Raw genomic sequence first — 19,548 nt, 5'->3', positions numbered from 1 at the left:
TTTTTGTTCCGTTTCTGGTTTCCTGGTAGCATTTTTTTTTTGCCTCTGTTTCATGCAAAATTCCATTATTTGCCAAATACACTTCAGTTGACTATGACTTTTATTTTTAAATAGGCAAAGTCCTGTTGTTTGTACTCCTATTTTTATTAAATTTAAAAAGAATTCACAACAAAATTATTAAATGCTGTTAAGCTCAACAGACCTCAAAAAGTATGGCAAAGACTTGAAAATAGACAAGAAGAAACAAAGAAATCTATTGTGGTGTCTTCATCATGAAAACGTTATGTTTTAGGCAGAAGTTTGCTTTTGTGAAGAAGAAAAATTTTAATGAAGAAAACAACACTTTATAATAAAATCTACAGAAAAATCTGTACCTGGTGGTTCATTGCAATGTAGTGAGACATTCAAAGAAAAGCACGCCAAGTTTCCCATGCTCCTGGTGGCCCTTTTCAGCCCACTGCAGCAGTTAGGGCTTACTCAGACTTTCCCACGAACAGCCACCATCTGCTTGATTAGTCCGTTTCCTTGGTATCCTGTCCATTCTTGCTATTTAGGTTTCTCCTCTATTTTAAGAAAGGCACTCGTTAGGGATGGCCACATCTGTTATCACTTGAGAAGTCCACATATTCAAAAGAAATAGATGTGCACCTTGGTGGTTTACTAAGTGTAAGCAGGAAAAGACTCTCTTCAACTTCCTTTCCCTTAAATACTAATAAACCATGGCATGATCTTTTTGTTTGTTTGTTTGTTTTGTTTTGTTTTTTTCCTCAAAGTTTATTAAAATCTAAAAGTCTCCATTTCCGCCCCTCCTCCCAACACCCTCCCACTCCCCCCACTCCCTACCCTCCTCCCTCTCCATCCCCAATAGCAGTCCAAGCTCCTCCCCCCTCCCTCCAGGTCCAGGAAGGTGAGCATCCAAACAGACTGGATCCCAAAAATCCAGTATATGCAGAGGAAACAAGTCCCAGTGTCATTGTCGATGGCTTTTCAGAAAGACTCCGGGCCAGCCACATTCAGAGAATCCGACCTCAATCAGAGAATCTGGCTGGATTACAGGTGCTCGCTCAGTCCCAGATAACTGGCCTTGGTGAACTCTCATTAGATCAGTCCCCTTGTATCAGTGGGTGATCGCACCCCTCGCGGTCCTGATTTCCTTTCTCATGTTCTTTCTCCTTCTGCTCCTCATTTGGACCTTGGGGGACTCAGTCCAGTGCTCCAATGTGGGTCTCCGTCTGTATCGCCATCCCTTGTCGGATGAGGGTTCCCTCTGATCTTGCCTTCCTTGCTCACGTTCTCTTTCCTTCTGCTTCTCGTTTGGACCTAGGGAGTTAAGTCCAGTGTTCCAGTGTGGGTCTCCGTCTCCATCTCCATCCATCGCCAGCTGAAGGATCTATGGTGATAAGCAAAATATACATCAGCATGGTTATGGCCATGGCATGATCTTTAATTTTTCCTCCCTGCTACCAAACCTGTAATCCCATGAATGTAAAATAAGAAATAAATGCTCAGTGTAGGCATTTTTTGATGACAGACATATTATAAACATAAACAGAAAAAAATGCCATCTGCTAAAAAAAAAATGAAGCTAACTGGAGCTAATAATACATAAGAAATATAAAGCCGGTATAGTCTATTCTAATTATTCGGTCTTTAAACAATCTGAAATGGGATGCTGAAAAATGGTATAAATGTTTTCCCCTTTAACTTTCTAGAGAGTACATTCCATATAGATGAGAATCTCTCTCTCTCTCTCTCTCTCTCTCTCTCTCTCTCTCGCTCGCTCTCTCGCTCTCTTCCCACTGTATCTTGAGTATTAGGACACATAGTAAAATCCAGCTCTTTATGTCAGAATCATGAAATGGTTTTTCAAGATTCCCATCCCCCTGTGTATTCATACCTCCTCTCAACTGCATAAATGTGAACTTATATACTGATGTAATGGGATTTTATAGATGTAACTAATACCTAAAATTAGTGACCTTATGATAGGAATATTATGATGATTAGTCTGACTTCATCACGGGAATCTTTAAAAACAGTTTTGTCTGATAATTGTATTAGAAACCACAAAACAATCACTGACGAGCTAAAAGAAAGCGATAGTTGCATTGTAAATACGACCCTGTGTAACAGAGAGCCATGGCCAGGAGCTGAGAGCAGCCCCCAGTCTACCATCAACAAAGCATCAGGGAACTTAGTCCTGCAACTACAGCAAGTGAATTCTGCCAACACAAAAACACACTTGGGCAGTAACTAGAGCCTCAGGTAGTAGAGCCAGTAAAAACATTTCAGTCTGCTAAGACCCAGAACAGAGAGTTAAATAAAAACTCCTATAAGTTTATAAATGTGTGTCCTTTTATGCTGCTGTATTAGTAATGATTTGTGACATAGCAATAAAAATACTATGTTATATCAGATATGTAATACATAATTGTGGAATGAATGGATGCATGAATGATAGTTTAGTATAATGCCTGGTCAAGCTAAGATATTTTTATAACAAGAACAGGTCATTAAACTATGTGGAAAAACAGATTAGTGACTGAAACTAATTCCCATTTTAGGGTAGTGTCAGCATCCCGAGGAGACTGCTCCTTTCCTAACCTTTCTTTACCCTATTGGCAGAATGTGGTTCGCAAGCTGCTAATTGTACCAAGTATTATCAATGCCAGATTCTAATGATACTATATGCAGCTGGATCCAAACAAATGATAGCTACCACATACAACATTCTTGTGGTTTTATGCCTAGATTTTAACAGCTACACATATTGTATTCTTCATTTATAGTGATTTGATATCAGTATATTTTCAAATAAAAACAAAGTACTGATGCAATAGAAAAGAAAAGGTATGTACAAAGATATGCATATAGTAGTCTCTCAAAATTCACAAGGATTGATTTCAAGATCCCTACATATATTAAACTTCATGGATGATATAAAATGATGTAATGTTTGCATATATCCTATGTAATACTTCCATATACTTTAAATCATCTCTAGAATACTTATAATACTTTAGGCACGATTTTTCTATATAAATACCTATACTGTAATGTCCAGGAAATAAGATGCATAACTTATAAACATGGAAGGTTAACTGCATATCTATTTACATTTTATCTTCTAAGAAAGTAAGCTTATATTAAGTACTAGTAAGTACTAATATATTTGTACCACTCAATTCTATTTTGATTAGATGTATACATAACAAACACACATTTTAGTCAAAGAGACAGATTATTTCACTTAGAATAGTTGGACTGTTGTGTTTCTTTCTCTTTCTGAGACAAAGTCTTCCTACATAGCCTCTTCCAACATTTCCCCAGCCTTGGAATTACAGGAATGTGCCACTATGCCTGGCTAACTTTTGGTCATAACAGTTATTTATTTCTATGTCATTACTTTTCTAGATCAGATTGAGTGATAAGACTTTCACAAAGCTAAGCAACCAATAGTTCTAAATAGTTGTGACACCTATGAACTACAATGACAAGCATGGCAGGTTATCTCTAAGGGTGTAATACTTATTGATTTTAGTGGTCTATTTGGATTTATAGCCTGCTGAACAGGAGATAAATCTTGCCTGGTACGAGTAACAAAGCCAACTTCCCCAGGTTATTGACACCATGGATTCGGGAAGAAAACCTACTACCTCCTTTTTACTAAAGCATTATATTCCTAACTGCATTCTAATACTCATCCTTACAGCCACAGATAAGCGAATCTCTCACGCAGCATCAAAGAAGCTTCCCTTTGCCGCAGATGGAGACTTAGAGAAAACCACAACTGGTAAAAACGCAGACAACATCTGATAATGTGGCTTCTGGCCCCAATGGCTATACAACAAGAGAGCTCCTACACATAAGGCTCAGAGAACAACATGGAAAAAGTTCCGGAGAGAGAACGATTATAAGAAACATAGGGTGAGGAAACGTATGCGATCCTATGCACTGCCTTCCGGTGGATAATCCTTTTGTACACTGTATTAACATATATCGTTATGATTGGTTTAATAAACAAGCTGACCGACACTGGCCAATAGCTGACAAGATAAAGCAAGGCAGGAACGCCAAACAGAATGATGGGATGAGGAAGGGAGGAGTCAGAGGAATCGAAAGCCAGACGGAGACCGAGTCAGAGTCGCCAGCCAAGTCGGAGGATCAGTCGAGCTGGCCGTGCTGAATAAGGATAGAGGTAACCACCACCTGCCTTGGGGTAGCACATAAATTGATAAAAATTGGTTAGTTAGTAACAAGCCTGAGCTATTGATCCAGCATTTATAATTTATACTAAGCCTCTTTGGGAGCAGGCGGTCGGGATGGAAAAACTCCGCCTAAACATGGCGCCTAATGTTCAGGACATTTACACGGAGCCTAAAAAAGGCTTAAAAAGGGGTTCTAAAACTACAAGGAAATGTAAGTGTAAATGTAATATAACTGTAAGTTTCTTGGTAACTGCCTTCCCTTCGGTAGACTCTGTTTGTGGCAAACAGAGGCGTGGCTCCTTTGGAACTCCGCTTTTGTTTTTCTGTTTGTTTTTGCTTTTTCGAGATAGGTCTTCTCTATGTTATAGCCCTGGCTGTCCTGGAATTTGCTCTGTAGGCCAAGCTGACCTCAAACTCACAGAGATATGCCTGCCTCTGCTTTCCGAGTTGGGGTTAAAGGCATAAAGATGCAGTTTCTTTAAGACGTGGCATCTTTATCCGCGCATATTTTTTAAGATGCGGCATCTTTATCTGCGGCCTCTTTAAGACTCGGCTTCCATGTGGTCTCTTTAAGACACAGCATATTTTTCCTGCAGCAAATTTTTCCATGGCCTTTTAAAAAAAATTTTACTGATTTTTATTCAGCTCTACATTTTTCTTTGCTGCTCTGCCTGCCTTTCTCCTCCCCTTCAACCCTCTCCCAAGGTCCCCATGCCCCCAAATTACTCATGAGATCTTGACTTTTTCTACTTCCCATATAGATTAGATCCATGTAAGTCTCTCTTAGTGTCCTCAATGTTGTCTAGGTTCTCTGGGATTGTGATTTGTATTTTGCAAATCTTTTTTTCTTTGCTTTATGTTTAAAAACCACTTATGAGTGAGTACATGTGATAATTGTCTTTCTGGGTCTGGGTTACCTCACTTAATATGATGCTTTCTAGATCCATCCATTTGTCCATGGCCTCTTTTTGAAGAGAAGGTATCTGTTATCCGCAAAGTCTGCGGCATCTTTATCCGCGGCCTCTTTAAGACGTGGTAAATTTATCTGCGGCCTCTTTAAGACGCGGCAAATTTATTCGCCTCTTTAGGACGCGGCAAATTTATCCACGCCTCTTTTTGAAGAGGAAGAATCCTTTATCCATGGTGTCTTTAAGATGGATCATCTTCATCTGGTGGCCTCTTTTGAAGAGGAGGCATCTTTCTTTCATCCATGGCCTCTTTAAGTCGCAGTAATTTTAACCACGGCATTTTTAACCTGCGGCATCCCAATGCAGCTTTGGATGGCTCTTTTTGAGGTCCTGCTATGGAACATTTAAATGGGATTTATGAGCAGAGTCAAGACACTACTTGGTGACAGTATGAACCCCACAATTGGGGCAATAAATGTGGCTCCTCACCGCTACTTCCACCATGCAGCTAAGCCTGCACAGACCAAGGAGTGGGTGGAGCCAGCTGCTAAAGCCACTGCTTCAGGCCTAGCCACCTCTGCTTAGCTTAGTAATTTAAGACTCACGTGGTCAGAAAAAGATAGAGATATGCAGTAAAGACAGATGCAGATTTAAAGAGCCTTTTTTTTTGTAGCCAGTCTTTCTCTGTCTCCCCAGCCAGATCCCCAATAATGAGAGGGATACTTTTTTATGAAAACTCTTTTAAGCTGCCATGTCAGCTGCCATGTGACTCAGCTTAGTGCGCAGCACTTGTGGGATACTGTAGGACTAAGAAGGCACGTCTGGTTCTGTGTATGTGGAAATGTGTGCCCCCACACTGGACATCATTTATTGTATAGTTGTTTTATAGTATTAAAACAGTACTCACTGTGAATTCAGGGGGGTTTGGAAGTCAGGTGGATCCACAAAGATGCTCGGGTAGAACAAACAATATCACCTGAACTAGATAAGGAGCTGAATGTTAAAGCAGAGGTGGGTTTCTGAAGGTGCTTCAGGCCTTATGTAAGCCACTGCTCACATGCACAAAGAACACCTGTGGAAGGAGCAGAGCAAGTGGATGGGAACTGGAATCCAACCCACTCTCGGCTCTTTGCTGAAGCCATTCACTCCCTTTTACTTTTTCTTCTACCTTAACACCTTGACAAGAATTCAAGACACAGAAAGGAACCTGTGTAGTTCATGGTCAGAGGGAAATAATTGGCAAAAAAGAAACAACTTAGAAATAATGAAGATGAAAAGTGTCTGATAATGAAAAAAAATCTGCCAAATACAAAAAAAGAGTGCATAAATATAGACATTAGTAGACATAATTTTTATCCTTTACTCTTTCAAAAGAATATTTTTTATATTTGAAGTTTTTATTATATATTTCATATTATATATTTTATTATTTATTTTATATTTAAAGAATAATTTTTATCCTTTACTCTTTCAAAACAGTACTTCTTATATTTAAAATTTTTATTATATATTTTATACTATATGTTTGACTATATTTATTTTATATTTTAAAGACTTTATAATAAGTTGGATGTTCTAGAAGGCTCTTAATTTCTTTGAAGGTTGCTTTACTGCATCAAAGATCAAATTATTCTTTTAATTTTTCCATAATAATTAGGTTTTATAAATCTTTATTCTTTTAATTTTTCCATAATATTTAGGTTTTATAGATCTTTCTAAATTAGTAGGATTCATAAAGTAATCTCTGAATGAGAATGACCGCCATTGGCTCATATGTTTGAATCCTTGGTCCCCAGTTGGTGGCACTATTTGGGAAAGATTGGGTGGAGTGGCCTTGCTAGGGGAAGTGTGGCACTAGGGGAAAGGTAGGACTTTTCAAAGCGCTGATTCCACTTCCAGTAGTATTCTGTCTTCTCCTTGCAGCTCCCAGATGTTCCGGCTGCCACACCTTTGCTCAGACATTATGACCTCTAAATTTCTAAAACTGTAAGTCAAATTAAATTCTTTTATGAGTTGTCTTGGTCATGATATTTTCTCATAGCAATAGACAAATAACTAACACAAAAGTTGGTATCAGGAAGAGGGCTATTGCTGTAATCTGACTGTGTGGTGTGGTCTTTGGAGGAATGTGGAAGACTTTGGAACTTTAGTAAGAAATGTATTTGGACTATGTGAGTGGAGCTTAGTGGGCTATCCTAGAAGGATCTTGAAAGATAGTAGGGGCTGGCAGCAATGTGTTCTGAGGCTGTGAAGATCAAGAGTTTTTAGAGGGCAACAATGTTGTGACTGAGCTGGAGATCAATGCTGCGGCAACCTGGCCCTTATCCTAAGGATCTGTTAGAGGCTAAATTGAAAAGCAGTATACTAATTTCTTTGGTAGAAGAATATCCTCCTGACCCACCAATGAACAGTGCCGAGGAATGGAAGTTGAATTTGAGATTCAGTAGAACCATGGGACTTTATGTGAACTGCTCAAGACCTCTTTACTGGGCTTCTCTGAAACTTTTATTCCAAGATAGCTAAAGTTTCAAAGCAGGGACCGGAAAGCCATGATAAACATTCTGAATAATTCGCATTACTTTCATCACATCTGCTCAGGGTGCAGAAAGTCTCAGCCTTCCCGATTCCTCACCTTTTGAAATGGTAATGCATATTGTGTCATTGCATGTTGGAAGTATGTAATCTGCTTTTGACTTTTCAGGGGGGTTACCATTAAGATGTCTCAGGAGAGACTCTGGACCTTTAAACAGTATTGAGACTGAAGGGCTATGGGGACTTTTGATGTTGGAATAAAGGTATTTGCATCATGACATGGCTACAATCCTGTGGGAGCCAGAGATTGGAATGTGGTGGTTTGAATAAGAATAGGCTCAAATACTTGAATGCTTGTTTTCTAGCTAGTGGAACTGTTTGGGAAGGAGGAGCTATGCCGTGTCACTGGAGCCTGGCTGTGAGGTTTCAAAAGACTCCTGACACTCTCAGTGTGCCCCCTCTCTGCCTCCTACGTGCAGTTTAAGATGGAGCTCTCCGCCAGTTCTGCCACCATACATTTGTCCCAACATCATGGACTCTAATTCTAAAACAAAGCCTGGTTAAATGCTTTCTTTTATAAATTGCCTTGGTCACAGTATTTTTTCATAGTGATAGAAAAGTAACCTAGCCTGTGCCCCTTCAACATTATAGTTTCAAGACATGCTCCTAATTAGAAAATGTGTTCTGAGGAATCATAATGGAGGTCAACAAATGCAGTGGGGGATATCAGGGTTGGTGGTAATACTGGCTTCTTCAGCGGAATGTTTTGACATTAGACAAATATACAAACCAGTTGGGATAGCCGAGAATGTGCGTAGACACAAACCCACTTTGGAATTCCTAAACATAGTTATAAGCAATCTATTACTTCTCACTTAGCTGCCCCATCAACAAGTTTTCACATATTTGTATAAACACATTCAGGTTCTCTGCTGTGCTCAATGACTGAGTCAGGATTACCTTTTTTATCTACTTGATATACAGAAGATACAGAAATAGTTAGGAGTGTATTATATTAATATCTGATTTAATAATGAAATGAGAACAAATATATTGTAGACTTTCAATATCTCCTCATGAATGCCTTTCCTAGGTTTTTATTATCATTAAATACATTTATTAATACTAAATGACCCAAACAATTTTTGTAAAATCACAGATATAATCAGTTATTTTACTGAATGTAAAAACTGTTCTGCCATCCAGCACCTTTAATACTCTCTGTGAATTTAATTAAGACGGTTTACTTCCCTTTGTTACATGATGTTACACAAGTCCATACCTAACACCAGTTCCTGCAGAATGTTTGTCAGTTCCCTCTCCAAACAAATACTTTAGTGTTTAAGTAAAAATTGTTCTTCAATTTTTGACTCATGAAGCTTCAAGAACTTTAGGGACTTACAAGAAAAAGAAGCCATAGAGGCGCAACATGAAACAGGAAGTAGCAGGGGAAATGTGAGGAAAGTAGAAAAGGAAAAGAGGGCAAAGACAAGACTAAAGGAAGTAGGAACATTAAATAATTTTGGGCAAACTATGTTTTGGTCACAAAACATAGAAGACATTAGAGATTTAAAAGAGTAGGGGCTGGAGAGATGGCTTAGCAGTTGAAGGCATTGACTGTTCTTCTAGAGGACCTGGGTTCAGTTCCCAGCACCCATATGGCAGCTAGCAACTATTTGCTACTACAGGATCTGAAGTCCTTTTCTAACCTCCATGGAAAACACACAGTGCCTTCTTCTGGACTCTGCAGATAACACATGCACCTGGTACACAGTCATGCGTGCAGTCAAAAAAAAAAAAAAAAAGGAAACCCCTCATGCATATAAACTGAAATATTCTAAAAGTGAGTTGCCTGGCACTGCAAATAGGAATAAATATATATTCTACATTACTCTCACACACACAAACACACACAATTTACAAATAGATATTCTAGTTCCTGTCTGCTAGTATGAAATTTATTTCCAAAGAGGTACGGTGATGTTTACAGTGTTTATTTATGGTTTTAAAGAATGAAGCTCTGTTTAAAAGCTGTAAGCATATCCAGAACTGAGCTAGGGGAAAAGGTAGACAATGGGTTTTTTCTATAGCAAAGTTTTCTAGTTACATATACGTAAAAGTAACTGGGAACAATATGGAAGTGTGTAAGAGGTATCAGGCTGTATTAGATATTGATAAATGAGTGCTTCAGAAAAGGAGGAGGTAGGTTTGTGATTAGAGAGCCTGACCAGGATTTTCAGGAAGATGCCATTTGAACATATACCAAGGAAGACGGTAAGGAGAGCTGTCACAGATAACCCAAGCCAGTTCACAACCTAACTTCTGTCTCCGATGGTGGTGATGAGGTTTAGAGTTGGAGAAGTAGAATTTATATACCACAGGTTTTTAACCTCTGGCTTTGAAGATAGTTGGTTTGTATTTGTGCGTCAGGCATTCAGTAGGCACAGGTGGGATTTTAGTTTATATTTAAAAGAAAATCTGTTGTAAGGAGGCCACTGTAAGAAGCAGTATTTCATCATTATTATTTTAACGATCATGGATCTGCTTCATTTTGTTCTCATTTGCTAACTGTTTTAGAATAGTATAGACCTTAGCAAACCAATACCCACATCTTACCTATCCACCTAATGAATGACAAAGTGCCGCCTTAATTAGCATGTTGCAGTATAGATAAAAGTTCTCAAGTTTAAGGGTGTTGACAATCACTGGAAGGACTCATTTAAACACAAATGGTGCATTTTCTAATTCAGAAAGGCTAAGATGAAAGTTTCTTACAAGTTATTGGTCATAGTTCTACCTCAGGGTAGAACTAGTCCCTTAACTAACTTACCTTCACCTCCTCAGCTGACACGCCGAAGTGGCACACACCACTATTTGTGTTGGATTGTTGCTAACGACAGCATGTACCGGAATACTCAGACTGACGGTGGGAATGTCCTGCGAGTACGCTGTCATCTCCTTTAACAGTACCCCCACCCCCTTTTCTCTGGTACCTCAACCTCTTGTCATCTTCAACAGGTTGGTTTGGTCAAACTTCCCAGAGAATATACGATCAGTATTCAGCGGCATTCAACCTGACATTCTCGAAAAGGTAGTACGGTCCATGAATCCTGAAGGACAAATTCCTAAAACAGATAATTTCAAATAGTCAGAATGACCTCTTTATATGAATTCCTATGAACTATCCGCTCTCTGTATCATCCAGCTCTATATTCATGTGTGGCACACACCTTATATGAAAACATTTAGGAAAAAATTGCACCTGTGCTGAATGGGCACTGTTTGTGCTCTTCTTCCTCAACAGTAATTACATAAAGAAATTTAGGTCATATTAAGTATTGAAAATTACCTATCAATGATTTAATATATGGGAAAGTATGCACAAATTCTATAAGAAACTAAATCATAATCATGTTTTGGAACTCACCAGAGCTCTGGAAGTTATCCCCACGGAACGCTAAAAGATAATACCGTGTGTGTGTATGAATTTATATACACACACATACATAAACAAAACCTTTCCCTTGGCTGCATGAAAGGTGACATCGATCTGTGTTTGGTAATTTTGGAAAGTTCAAACTTTGATATGTCTTGCAGAATCCTGCATCCAAACTAGGACAAATTACATTTATGATTTGTTTTCTGTGGCACTTCTTTTCACACTTCTTTCCTATCTGCCTTGCAAACGTGCAGAGAGAAGGCCCGTAAAGGGAACTTAAGTATATAGTGGTAGCAATCTGGCTCTACCTCTGTTTCAACCTTCACAGTTACCTCTGGATCCTTTCACCATTTTTTTTTTCTCTTGACTCCCAGATTCTAGGTTTGAATTATTTATACCATTCAACGAAAAGGAATAAGCTAGGACTCCTTTGACCTTCGTTGCCGATGGCACCGGAGGCTGAGACCATTTTTTATAAAAAGTTAGAAAGTAGGGAATGGACTTCCTGGCATCATCTTTTCCTTTCCTCTGCCTCCTCGTCCCTCCAGTCCCTCGGGCCTGGAGATTCTCGCCCCATTAACAAACAAAGCCGGGCGAGGTAGCCCCTTGGCGTGAAGGGACCGCGCCACGCGTCGCTCGCGGCTGGGTTGGCGAGCGTGCCACGCCTCCGAGCGCGCGCCCGCCGCTTCCTGCCCGGCTGCTTTTCCCTCGCCGCCCTCCAGCCGCGCGCCCGGAAGGCGCCTGCGCAGAAGCCTCGGGCTCCTGCTCCCCTCCCTTCCTACCCGGCCCGCCCTCCTTTCTCTCTCTCTCGGGTTTCGCTCCCGAGAGCGGCCAGGAGGCAGCCGTCGAGCTGGGTTCTGCGCGCCCGCCCCCTTCCTCCGCCCCTCCCAGCGCTCGGGTCTCCAGCCGGCGGAGATGAGGCTGCGGCGGCCGCGGCTCCGGCAGCCCCGGCGGTGGCTGCGGTGGGGGCGGCCGGAACCCGGGCCTTGAGGCGCGGCGGCGGCGGCGGCGGCGGAGGAGGCAGCGCTGCCCCGGCCCCTGCACGGGCTCCCCTTCCTCTTTAGCGCAGTCAGGAAGTTTGGCGCCCTGTGCATGTGTGCGCGTGAGTGTGGGTGTGCGCGGCCAGCTTGGGTAGCGTTTCTGCAGGCGCTGGGCTTTTTTGCCCGCGTCGCTTCCCGTAAGCCAGCCGCCGCGGAGCTTGGGCTGTGGCCGGAGGAGGGGGCGCGGCGGCGGGCGCTCTCCTTTTGTTGTTGTTTCCTCTGCTTGGAAAGCTGCAAGGGGACGCGCCTGGGTGGGGCGGCTCGCAGCCCGGGCCTGCTGGCCCCCGGGGCTCCCGGGCGGCCGGGGTAGCTAGAGGAGAGCGGGCTTCAACATGATGGCGGCCGAGGCCGGCAGTGAAGAAGGCGGCCCGGCGACCGCGGGGGCCGGAGGCGGCGCGGCCGCGGGCTCCAGCGCCTACCCGGCAGCGTGCCGGATGAAGTTACCCGCGGCCCTGCCGGTGGCCGCCGCCCCCTGCCCAGGACTGGCGGACACCGACCTGGCTGCGGCCCTGGGCGGTGGAGCCGCGTTGGGGTCCGGGTTCCTTGGGACGGGGCCAGTTGCGGGTGTCCTGGGGGGCGCCGCGCTGCCCGGTGGTTCTGCTGCTGGCGTGGCGGGTGCTGCTGCTGCCGGACCTGCCGGAGATGTTGCTTTCACCAAGGGGACTCTATCGTTGGCTTCTGAGACCCTCGGGCCCGGTGGCGGGTTCCCTCCTCTGCCGCCGCCTCCTCTGCTGCCCCCTTTGGGCTCCGGTCTGGGGACGGTGGATGAAGGTGACTCCCTGGATGGACCAGAATATGAGGAGGAAGAGGTGGCCATACCGCTGACCGCACCTCCAACTAACCAGTAAGTCAGAAATGATGTTGAGGAATTGTGGAAGCTGGCACCGTGAAAGAGATGGGCAAGAAGGAACAAAACATGCCATGCTCCTGCGGGTGTAATTGGTTTGAAAAGTTTTGAAGTTTCAGGTTCCATATATAGGGATTTAATTTGATCAGTCATCTTCCCTACAGGCACTCCCCCTGGCCGCCTCGTGTATTTATTGCTCTTCTGGGACGACGTAAAGTTTTAAGATGGGAAGCTGGGGAAACTGTATCCAGTGAGAACCGGATATGGTTCGGCCCCTTCCTAATTGAGATAGTGGCCGGTTTTCAGCAGATCTTGGCACTATAAAGGCAGCCATGGTCCATGCTAACTCCCATGCTCCTTGCTCAAGCTAGGTTTTAGTGGGAACCATGAGTACAGGTGTTTAAATGGTATTACATTAATGGAAGCTGGAAATTCAGTAGTCAGAATGCTTTGTTTTTGCTGCAGTTGCAAATCCCTATTTAACGTTTACTGGGAGCGATATGATTCAGAAAAGACTAGATTCCTTTGGAGAAGCTGCAGAGTATGGAAAGAAGTTCTGTGAATTACAGGTGCAATTGAGGGCGCACATACTGAACACTGATTCCTTCAAATTATTTGTTAGCATTCGTGTAATACTTCTATACTGAGACAGTATACAAATGTTAAAATAAAACAAGTTAATACTGCTCTCAGCACGTTGATAATGGCTGATACGGTATTCTGTTTGGAAATTTTAATAGTTTATTGTGACATAATCAGGACACGTGGCTTTCCCTTTTAAGTTAGACTTGTCTCCTTGATGTGTTCTTTTCATAAGTGAAATGGGTATGCATTTGTAAACGTAGGTTGATCTCGATGAGAAGATGTTGAAATACGAAGTGGCAATAATTGGCAAAACGTGTTATAGAGCCTTCGAGTCTGTCATAATTGGCCTTTAGAATTTCAACAATATTGGTGAATATTAGGAAAAAGGATTTGGTTCATATACTGACACTTTCTGAACACTTCAGAAGTTTTGTTTGGGAGGGTCAGCTTCTTAAGAGGCTTAAGAAATATCTTAAAAAGAATCAGGGAAACATTTTGTAAATGGTAATCCACTTTTGATTTAAGCTACATTTTCTGCTCTTTTAATGGGTGTTGTGTTTGGGAAATGCAAGAATGCTTGGTGTTTGTTGTGTCTGCAAACTTCCCAACTATGGTGAAATTCAGCACAAAGTGTAAGCTCTCTTTCTAATTTTATTCTAATTTGTGTCTTTGTATTGCAGTCTGTCCCAGGAATGTTCTGGAAGTGTTAGAAAATTTGCAGCATTGTATATAATATACCTTTTTGCCAAATCAATTGTTTTTATTATAATACAGTTTTTAATACTGAAAGAATGTGATTCTGCACCAGTTTTGCAATTGAATTAATTTCGGCATATTTAGAATATCTAAAATCTTTTTGGTTTTTTGGAGACACAGTTTCTCTGTGCAACAGCACTAGTTGTCCTGAACTAGCTCTTTAGACCAGGCTATGCTGGAACTCACAGAGATCTGCCTGCCTCTGCCTCACTCTTTTTAAAAGGCATTTAAAGCTTTAGCTATTTTTATTTTGTGAGTGTTTGCCTATCTATATGTATGTGCATTGTGACAATATCCAGTGACAGAGGCCAGAAGGAGGGAGGGCATGAGAGTCCCTGGAACTGGAGTTACAGATGGTTGCTGCTCTGTGGGTGGTGGGAACCGAGTATATTATTCTTAAATTATTTCCAGTGGATTCATTTACTTTATTTTATTCTTTAAGACAGGCTGTCATCCTAGTGTAGGATGGTTTGGAACTCACCACGTCATCCATGATACCCTTGATTTGTGGTGATCCCTCTCAGCCCCTCAGGTGCTGGGAAAATAGGCTTAAGAAGCCATCATCCATCTTCACTTTCTAGGTTCTAATAGGCTTTTAAAGAGGAATTTAAAGGTGAGAGCAAAGTTGAATGGAAAAATACAAATTCTCACACCAAATTTTTAAGACCAAGTGTGATTATTTGGGGAAAATTTTGTTTGGAAAGTCTATTAGTGACTTTCATTATATATTTAAAATATATTTAGAAAGAAACATAAAATTTGACCAAGTTATTCATATTCTAAAAAGTCTTCGATACTTATATTTTTATATATATCTTTGTTATTTTTGAGATTGTAATTTAATTACAAATAATTACATTAATTTCTCCCTCTTTGTTCCTCCAAACCCTCTCATATATACCTCCCTGAAGCTTTCAAATTTATAGTCTCTTTTTCATTATTACTGCATGTATATACATATTTGTATGTACATATATATTTCTTGATATAACCTGTTGAGTCATACTTAACTTTCATATTTTTTTTTTTAGTGTTGTGAATCAAACTCAGGGCTTTCCAGTTGTTAGATAGATTTTCTACCACCAAGCTGTATGTCTCCCTTGGCAAATTTTCTAGTATGGTTTTAAAATTTACTACTGATTGATTATAAAAATTCACTCCTTTCTTCCTTTTTAAAATAAGATTTATTCTTCATGTCACAGTCTGAAGTGGTTGTAGGGGAAGCTCAGCTCCATGCAGTGTTCAGGGGACTCAGTTCCCTCTGTCTAGTGCAAAGGTTCCCTTGGAGTCAAACCACCCTTTCATGGGATGATTCATAACAGTATCAAAGTTACAGTTACGAAGTAGCAACAAAAATTTTAGGTTGGGGGTCACCACAACAAAAGGAATTGTTTTAAAGGGTCACATTGTTAGGAAGATTGAGAACCACTGTACTAATGGTTTGATCATCGTCTTTTCTATTTGATGTGTGTGTGTGTGTGTGTGTGTGTGTGTGTGCGCGCGCACGCATGTATGTGTGAAGTGTGATGCACACATGTGATGATGTTTGCTCACGTATGTGTGGATGTTCATGCCTGTGTGTATGGCACAAAAAAAAAGACTGTCAGGTATTCTCTTGTCACTTTTCATCTGATTCCTTTGAAGCCAGGTCTCCCTAAACCTTGAGATCTAATTCATTTTGGCTAGGCCAGCAGCCAGCACATATACTTGCTTGTTGTATTCCAATAAATAAATAATTCTGCCAAATAACAATATAATTTTCTTATCATAAAATTCTTACTAATTCTTTTGGTATAGGGATACCCTTATTGGTAGCAGGTGATTAATGTCTTGCTGATTTATTTATTTATTTATTTAAATCAAGATCTCAAGATGTTGCCCAAGATGAGGTTGAATTTTTGGTCTCAAGTGATTATCCTGTTTGAGAATCTTGAGTAGCTGGTATTATAGGGATGGCCTTATCACTGGCTCAGAAAACTATTTTGCTTAATTTTTTGTTTATTTACTTATTTGAGACAAACTCTTAGAGTGTGCCGCAGGTTGGTCTTGAGAACTCTGTCTTGAGTACTGGGATAGTAGGTGTGCGTCACGTGTTGAGAACACTGGGATAGTAGGTGTGCGTCACGTGTTGAGAATACTGGGATAGTAGGTGTGCGTCACGTGTTGAGCTCAGGTGCTGCTTTAGGACAGGGCTTAAACTTTTTCCACTCTTTGTTACAAAGGTGTCAAACACATAAGCATATAAATCAGACAATTACTGATAATCACTCATAAAGAAAATGTATTTTCAACAGTTTATATATATATATATAAAATTAAAGACAAATTGCGAATTAAAATAGATTTATTTTTATCTAAGGAATTAAATCTTGGCTGATTATTTGATACTGGTTTATAGTTGTCAATGGTGAGAATGTTTTTCGTGGGACAGTCAAGGTAGGAAAAAAGGCAAATGCAAGTTGCATCCATAAGAATAACATAAATCGCTTTTCAGCTGTGCATACACAGCAGATGTGTTTAGTTACTGTTGTCTGATGTGATGCTGCACATCAGTGCAGGTTATGGTGTGCTGTTTGAGTGTGGAGACACTTGCAGGTGTAGTGCCATGGAATCACGTGCAGTGTGTTTTGTTTTAGAGGAAGTTAAAAATAGTTGTTAGAACAGCTTAATGATTATCTTTTTTTAAATATGTTCACACTTTCAGCAGGATTTGAGGCATTTAGGTGATTGTATTTTTTTTTAAATGGGTTAATAAAAGAACATCACGGGGGAAAATAGATGAGATATTGTTCAGAGAAATAAGATAAAAATTAGTTTATCGAGATGTGTAGGTAACGTTTTCAGATTCATAGTATAGTTGTTTGAAGAATTAAAATACTGAAAGTAAATGGAAGAATGGCATTGAAATTTTTTAACATAATCTGGTTGGAAAGTTTGATGCTTACTTTGTAGTGTTGATGGTTGCTATTGTATTCATGATACAATAATCATTAATGACAGAGGGAACCCTGGCAAGTATAGAAGCAAATTCTGAGTAGCATCTTAGGTTCACATAACTACGTAACGGTAGATCTGAGATGGAATCCTGTCTCATAAATTTTCAGATTTATTTATATTCAAAAAATTTTCATAACTGTTGACTTCATTTTGTTTTTGAGGGGTAGCAAGGCAACGTCTTAGTACCCCAAATTTACTAATCATTCGCGTACGCACGTGCGCGCATACATGCACACCCCCCCCCCCCACTCCCCACATACATATATACACGCACACATATACACACAAGCCATTCATCCCTTCCACCTTTCTTGCTATGTAGCTCAGCTTCCTTGGCCTAGAACTCATTATTTCTCTTACTTCTCCTGAGTGCTGGGATTCATTGTGTGTACTGTCATGCCCAGCTTACAGATTTTCTTACTTAATTTTTGTAACTATACAATGAAAGTTGATGCCACACTAATATGTATAATTGGGAAAACTTGAATGATGAAGAAAATACAGATTATTTTTTTTATCCAAAATACGTGGGGCAAGTATTTGAAATTTCAATTTGTCAAATTCTGGAATATATGTGTACATTTTATCAGTCAAGTTGGATATGCTGAATTTGAATTCTCTTAAAAATTTGATATTTAGATTAGGAATACTCAATCTGTACTTTGTAATAGAACTTTTACGTCGGAACTGCTGGTTCCCCAATAATGACACAGACTTTTTATGAAAACTTGGCCAATAGCTTAGGCTTGTTTCTAACTAGTTCTAATAACTTAAATTAACCCATTTTTATTAATTTATTTCTGCCTTGTGGCTTTATTATGTTATCTCTATAGTGTCCATCCTGCTCAATCTGTACCTCATGGTGTGTCTGCCCTTCTTCCCAGCATCCTTTGTGCCTGGAAATCCAGCCTAGCGACTGGCTGTTTAGCTTTTTATTAAGCCCGTCAGAGTGACATCTTCACAGTGTACAAAAATATTATTCCACAACAGTATTTTGCTTGTTTTTCTTTGTTTTGTCTTTATGATAGAGAACACACATACACACATATGCACTATTTAAAAATTAATACCTCAAAGCTATCTATCATTGCTGTTGTTTGTTCTGAATTGAATTATGTCCCTGCCAGTGTTCATCTTGAAACCCTCACCCGTGGCATGGCTATATTTGCAGATAGTGCCTTTAAAGTGGTAATTATATTAAACAAGTTCATAAATAGCATGGTTCACAAATTTAGCAGCACGGCTGTCTTTTAGGAGAGATGCTGGGAGTGTGCACATACAGAGGATATCATGTCACGATAATGAAAAGTTCACCATCTGGTGCAAAGGAGAGAACCAGCCTTGTTACACCCTGGTCTTTGAATTTCTAGCTTCTAGAACAGTGAAACAGTAGTTACTGTTGTTCAAGTCACTTAGACTGTACTATTCTTGTTTCTTGTTGTTTTGCTTTTCTTTTTTTATGGCAGCCTGAATTAAAATATGGTTAATTCTACATATTAAAATTTTGAGTTGGATAATTTTTTTGGAGGTGATTAAACAAACATTATTTTGAGAAGAGTTGTGATTTTATTCCCTTCTATCACTGTAGGAAAGAAAAGCTTGTGTTATTTTACCCTTTTTCTTTGTGTGTCAATAACATTTCTCTTTTGGCTATATCTATGTTGATAAGTAAGGCACATTCAGATGGAAATACATTTAAATTCATGTCTGTAATTGTATGAAAAGAACTTTCACATGATTATGATAGGTATTGAAAATTGTGTGGATGGAATATTACTACAGCAAATTTTCTGATGTCTTTTAATTTTTGAATAATTTCTTTTTTTTTTTGAGACAAGGTTTCTCTGTAGCTTTGGTCCTGTCCTGGAACTAGCTCTTATAGACCAGGCTGGCCTTGAACTCCCAGAGTTCCACCTACCTCTGCCTCCCGAGTACTGATTAAAGGCGTGCGCCACTGCCGCCTGGCTGAATAAATTTTTATTACAATATTTTCATCTTTTAGAATTTCATACATGAATACAGTGTATTTTGATGACTTCCACTCCTCCCCTTAACTATTCCTACATCCTCCTTCACCTTCCCTCAGCCTCCTGCCCCACCCCCACACAACTCATTGAGTTTGATTTGTGATGCCCATATATGCATGAATGTGAGATCATCCATTGGAACATGGTTGACATACCAGGGACAACACCCTTAAAGAAAATTGACCCTTTCTTCACTAGAAACTGTCAAC

At 40.3% G+C, this 19,548-nt stretch overlaps 1 protein-coding gene and 1 long non-coding RNA gene across 3 annotated transcripts in view; one reads left to right on the top strand and one right to left on the bottom strand.

Annotated features, from left to right (window-relative positions):
* Positions 1-865: 865 nt before the first annotated feature.
* On the bottom strand, positions 866-11,787 carry LOC125414081 (uncharacterized). Of its 2 annotated transcripts, none has more exons than XR_015734960.1 (3): positions 11,076-11,787; positions 10,479-10,773; positions 866-1,390 (listed from the first exon to the last, which is right to left on the bottom strand). It is a non-coding gene; the product is annotated as an uncharacterized LOC125414081 (long non-coding RNA). The 2 variants fall into 2 exon arrangements; XR_015734961.1 differs by having other exon boundaries at positions 10,642-10,773.
* A 254-nt stretch (positions 11,788-12,041) lies between these two features.
* The window catches only part of Rasa1 (RAS p21 protein activator 1), a 75,377-nt gene continuing 67,870 nt past the window's right edge, over positions 12,042-19,548 (top strand). Inside the window, exon 1 of the mRNA XM_087896766.1 lies at positions 12,042-12,971. Within this exon, the coding sequence (XP_087752892.1) occupies positions 12,460-12,971 (512 nt within the window). The 5' untranslated portion in view covers positions 12,042-12,459. The remainder of the gene's footprint in view (positions 12,972-19,548) is intronic.

Source organism: Myodes glareolus, chromosome 15 (assembly GCF_982192425.1).
Source record: "Myodes glareolus chromosome 15, mMyoGla1.1, whole genome shotgun sequence".
Classification (NCBI taxonomy): domain Eukaryota; kingdom Metazoa; phylum Chordata; class Mammalia; order Rodentia; family Cricetidae; genus Myodes; species Myodes glareolus.
The sequence above is the reverse complement of the archived record's forward strand: the minus strand, read 5'-3'. Positions and strand labels throughout refer to the sequence as shown.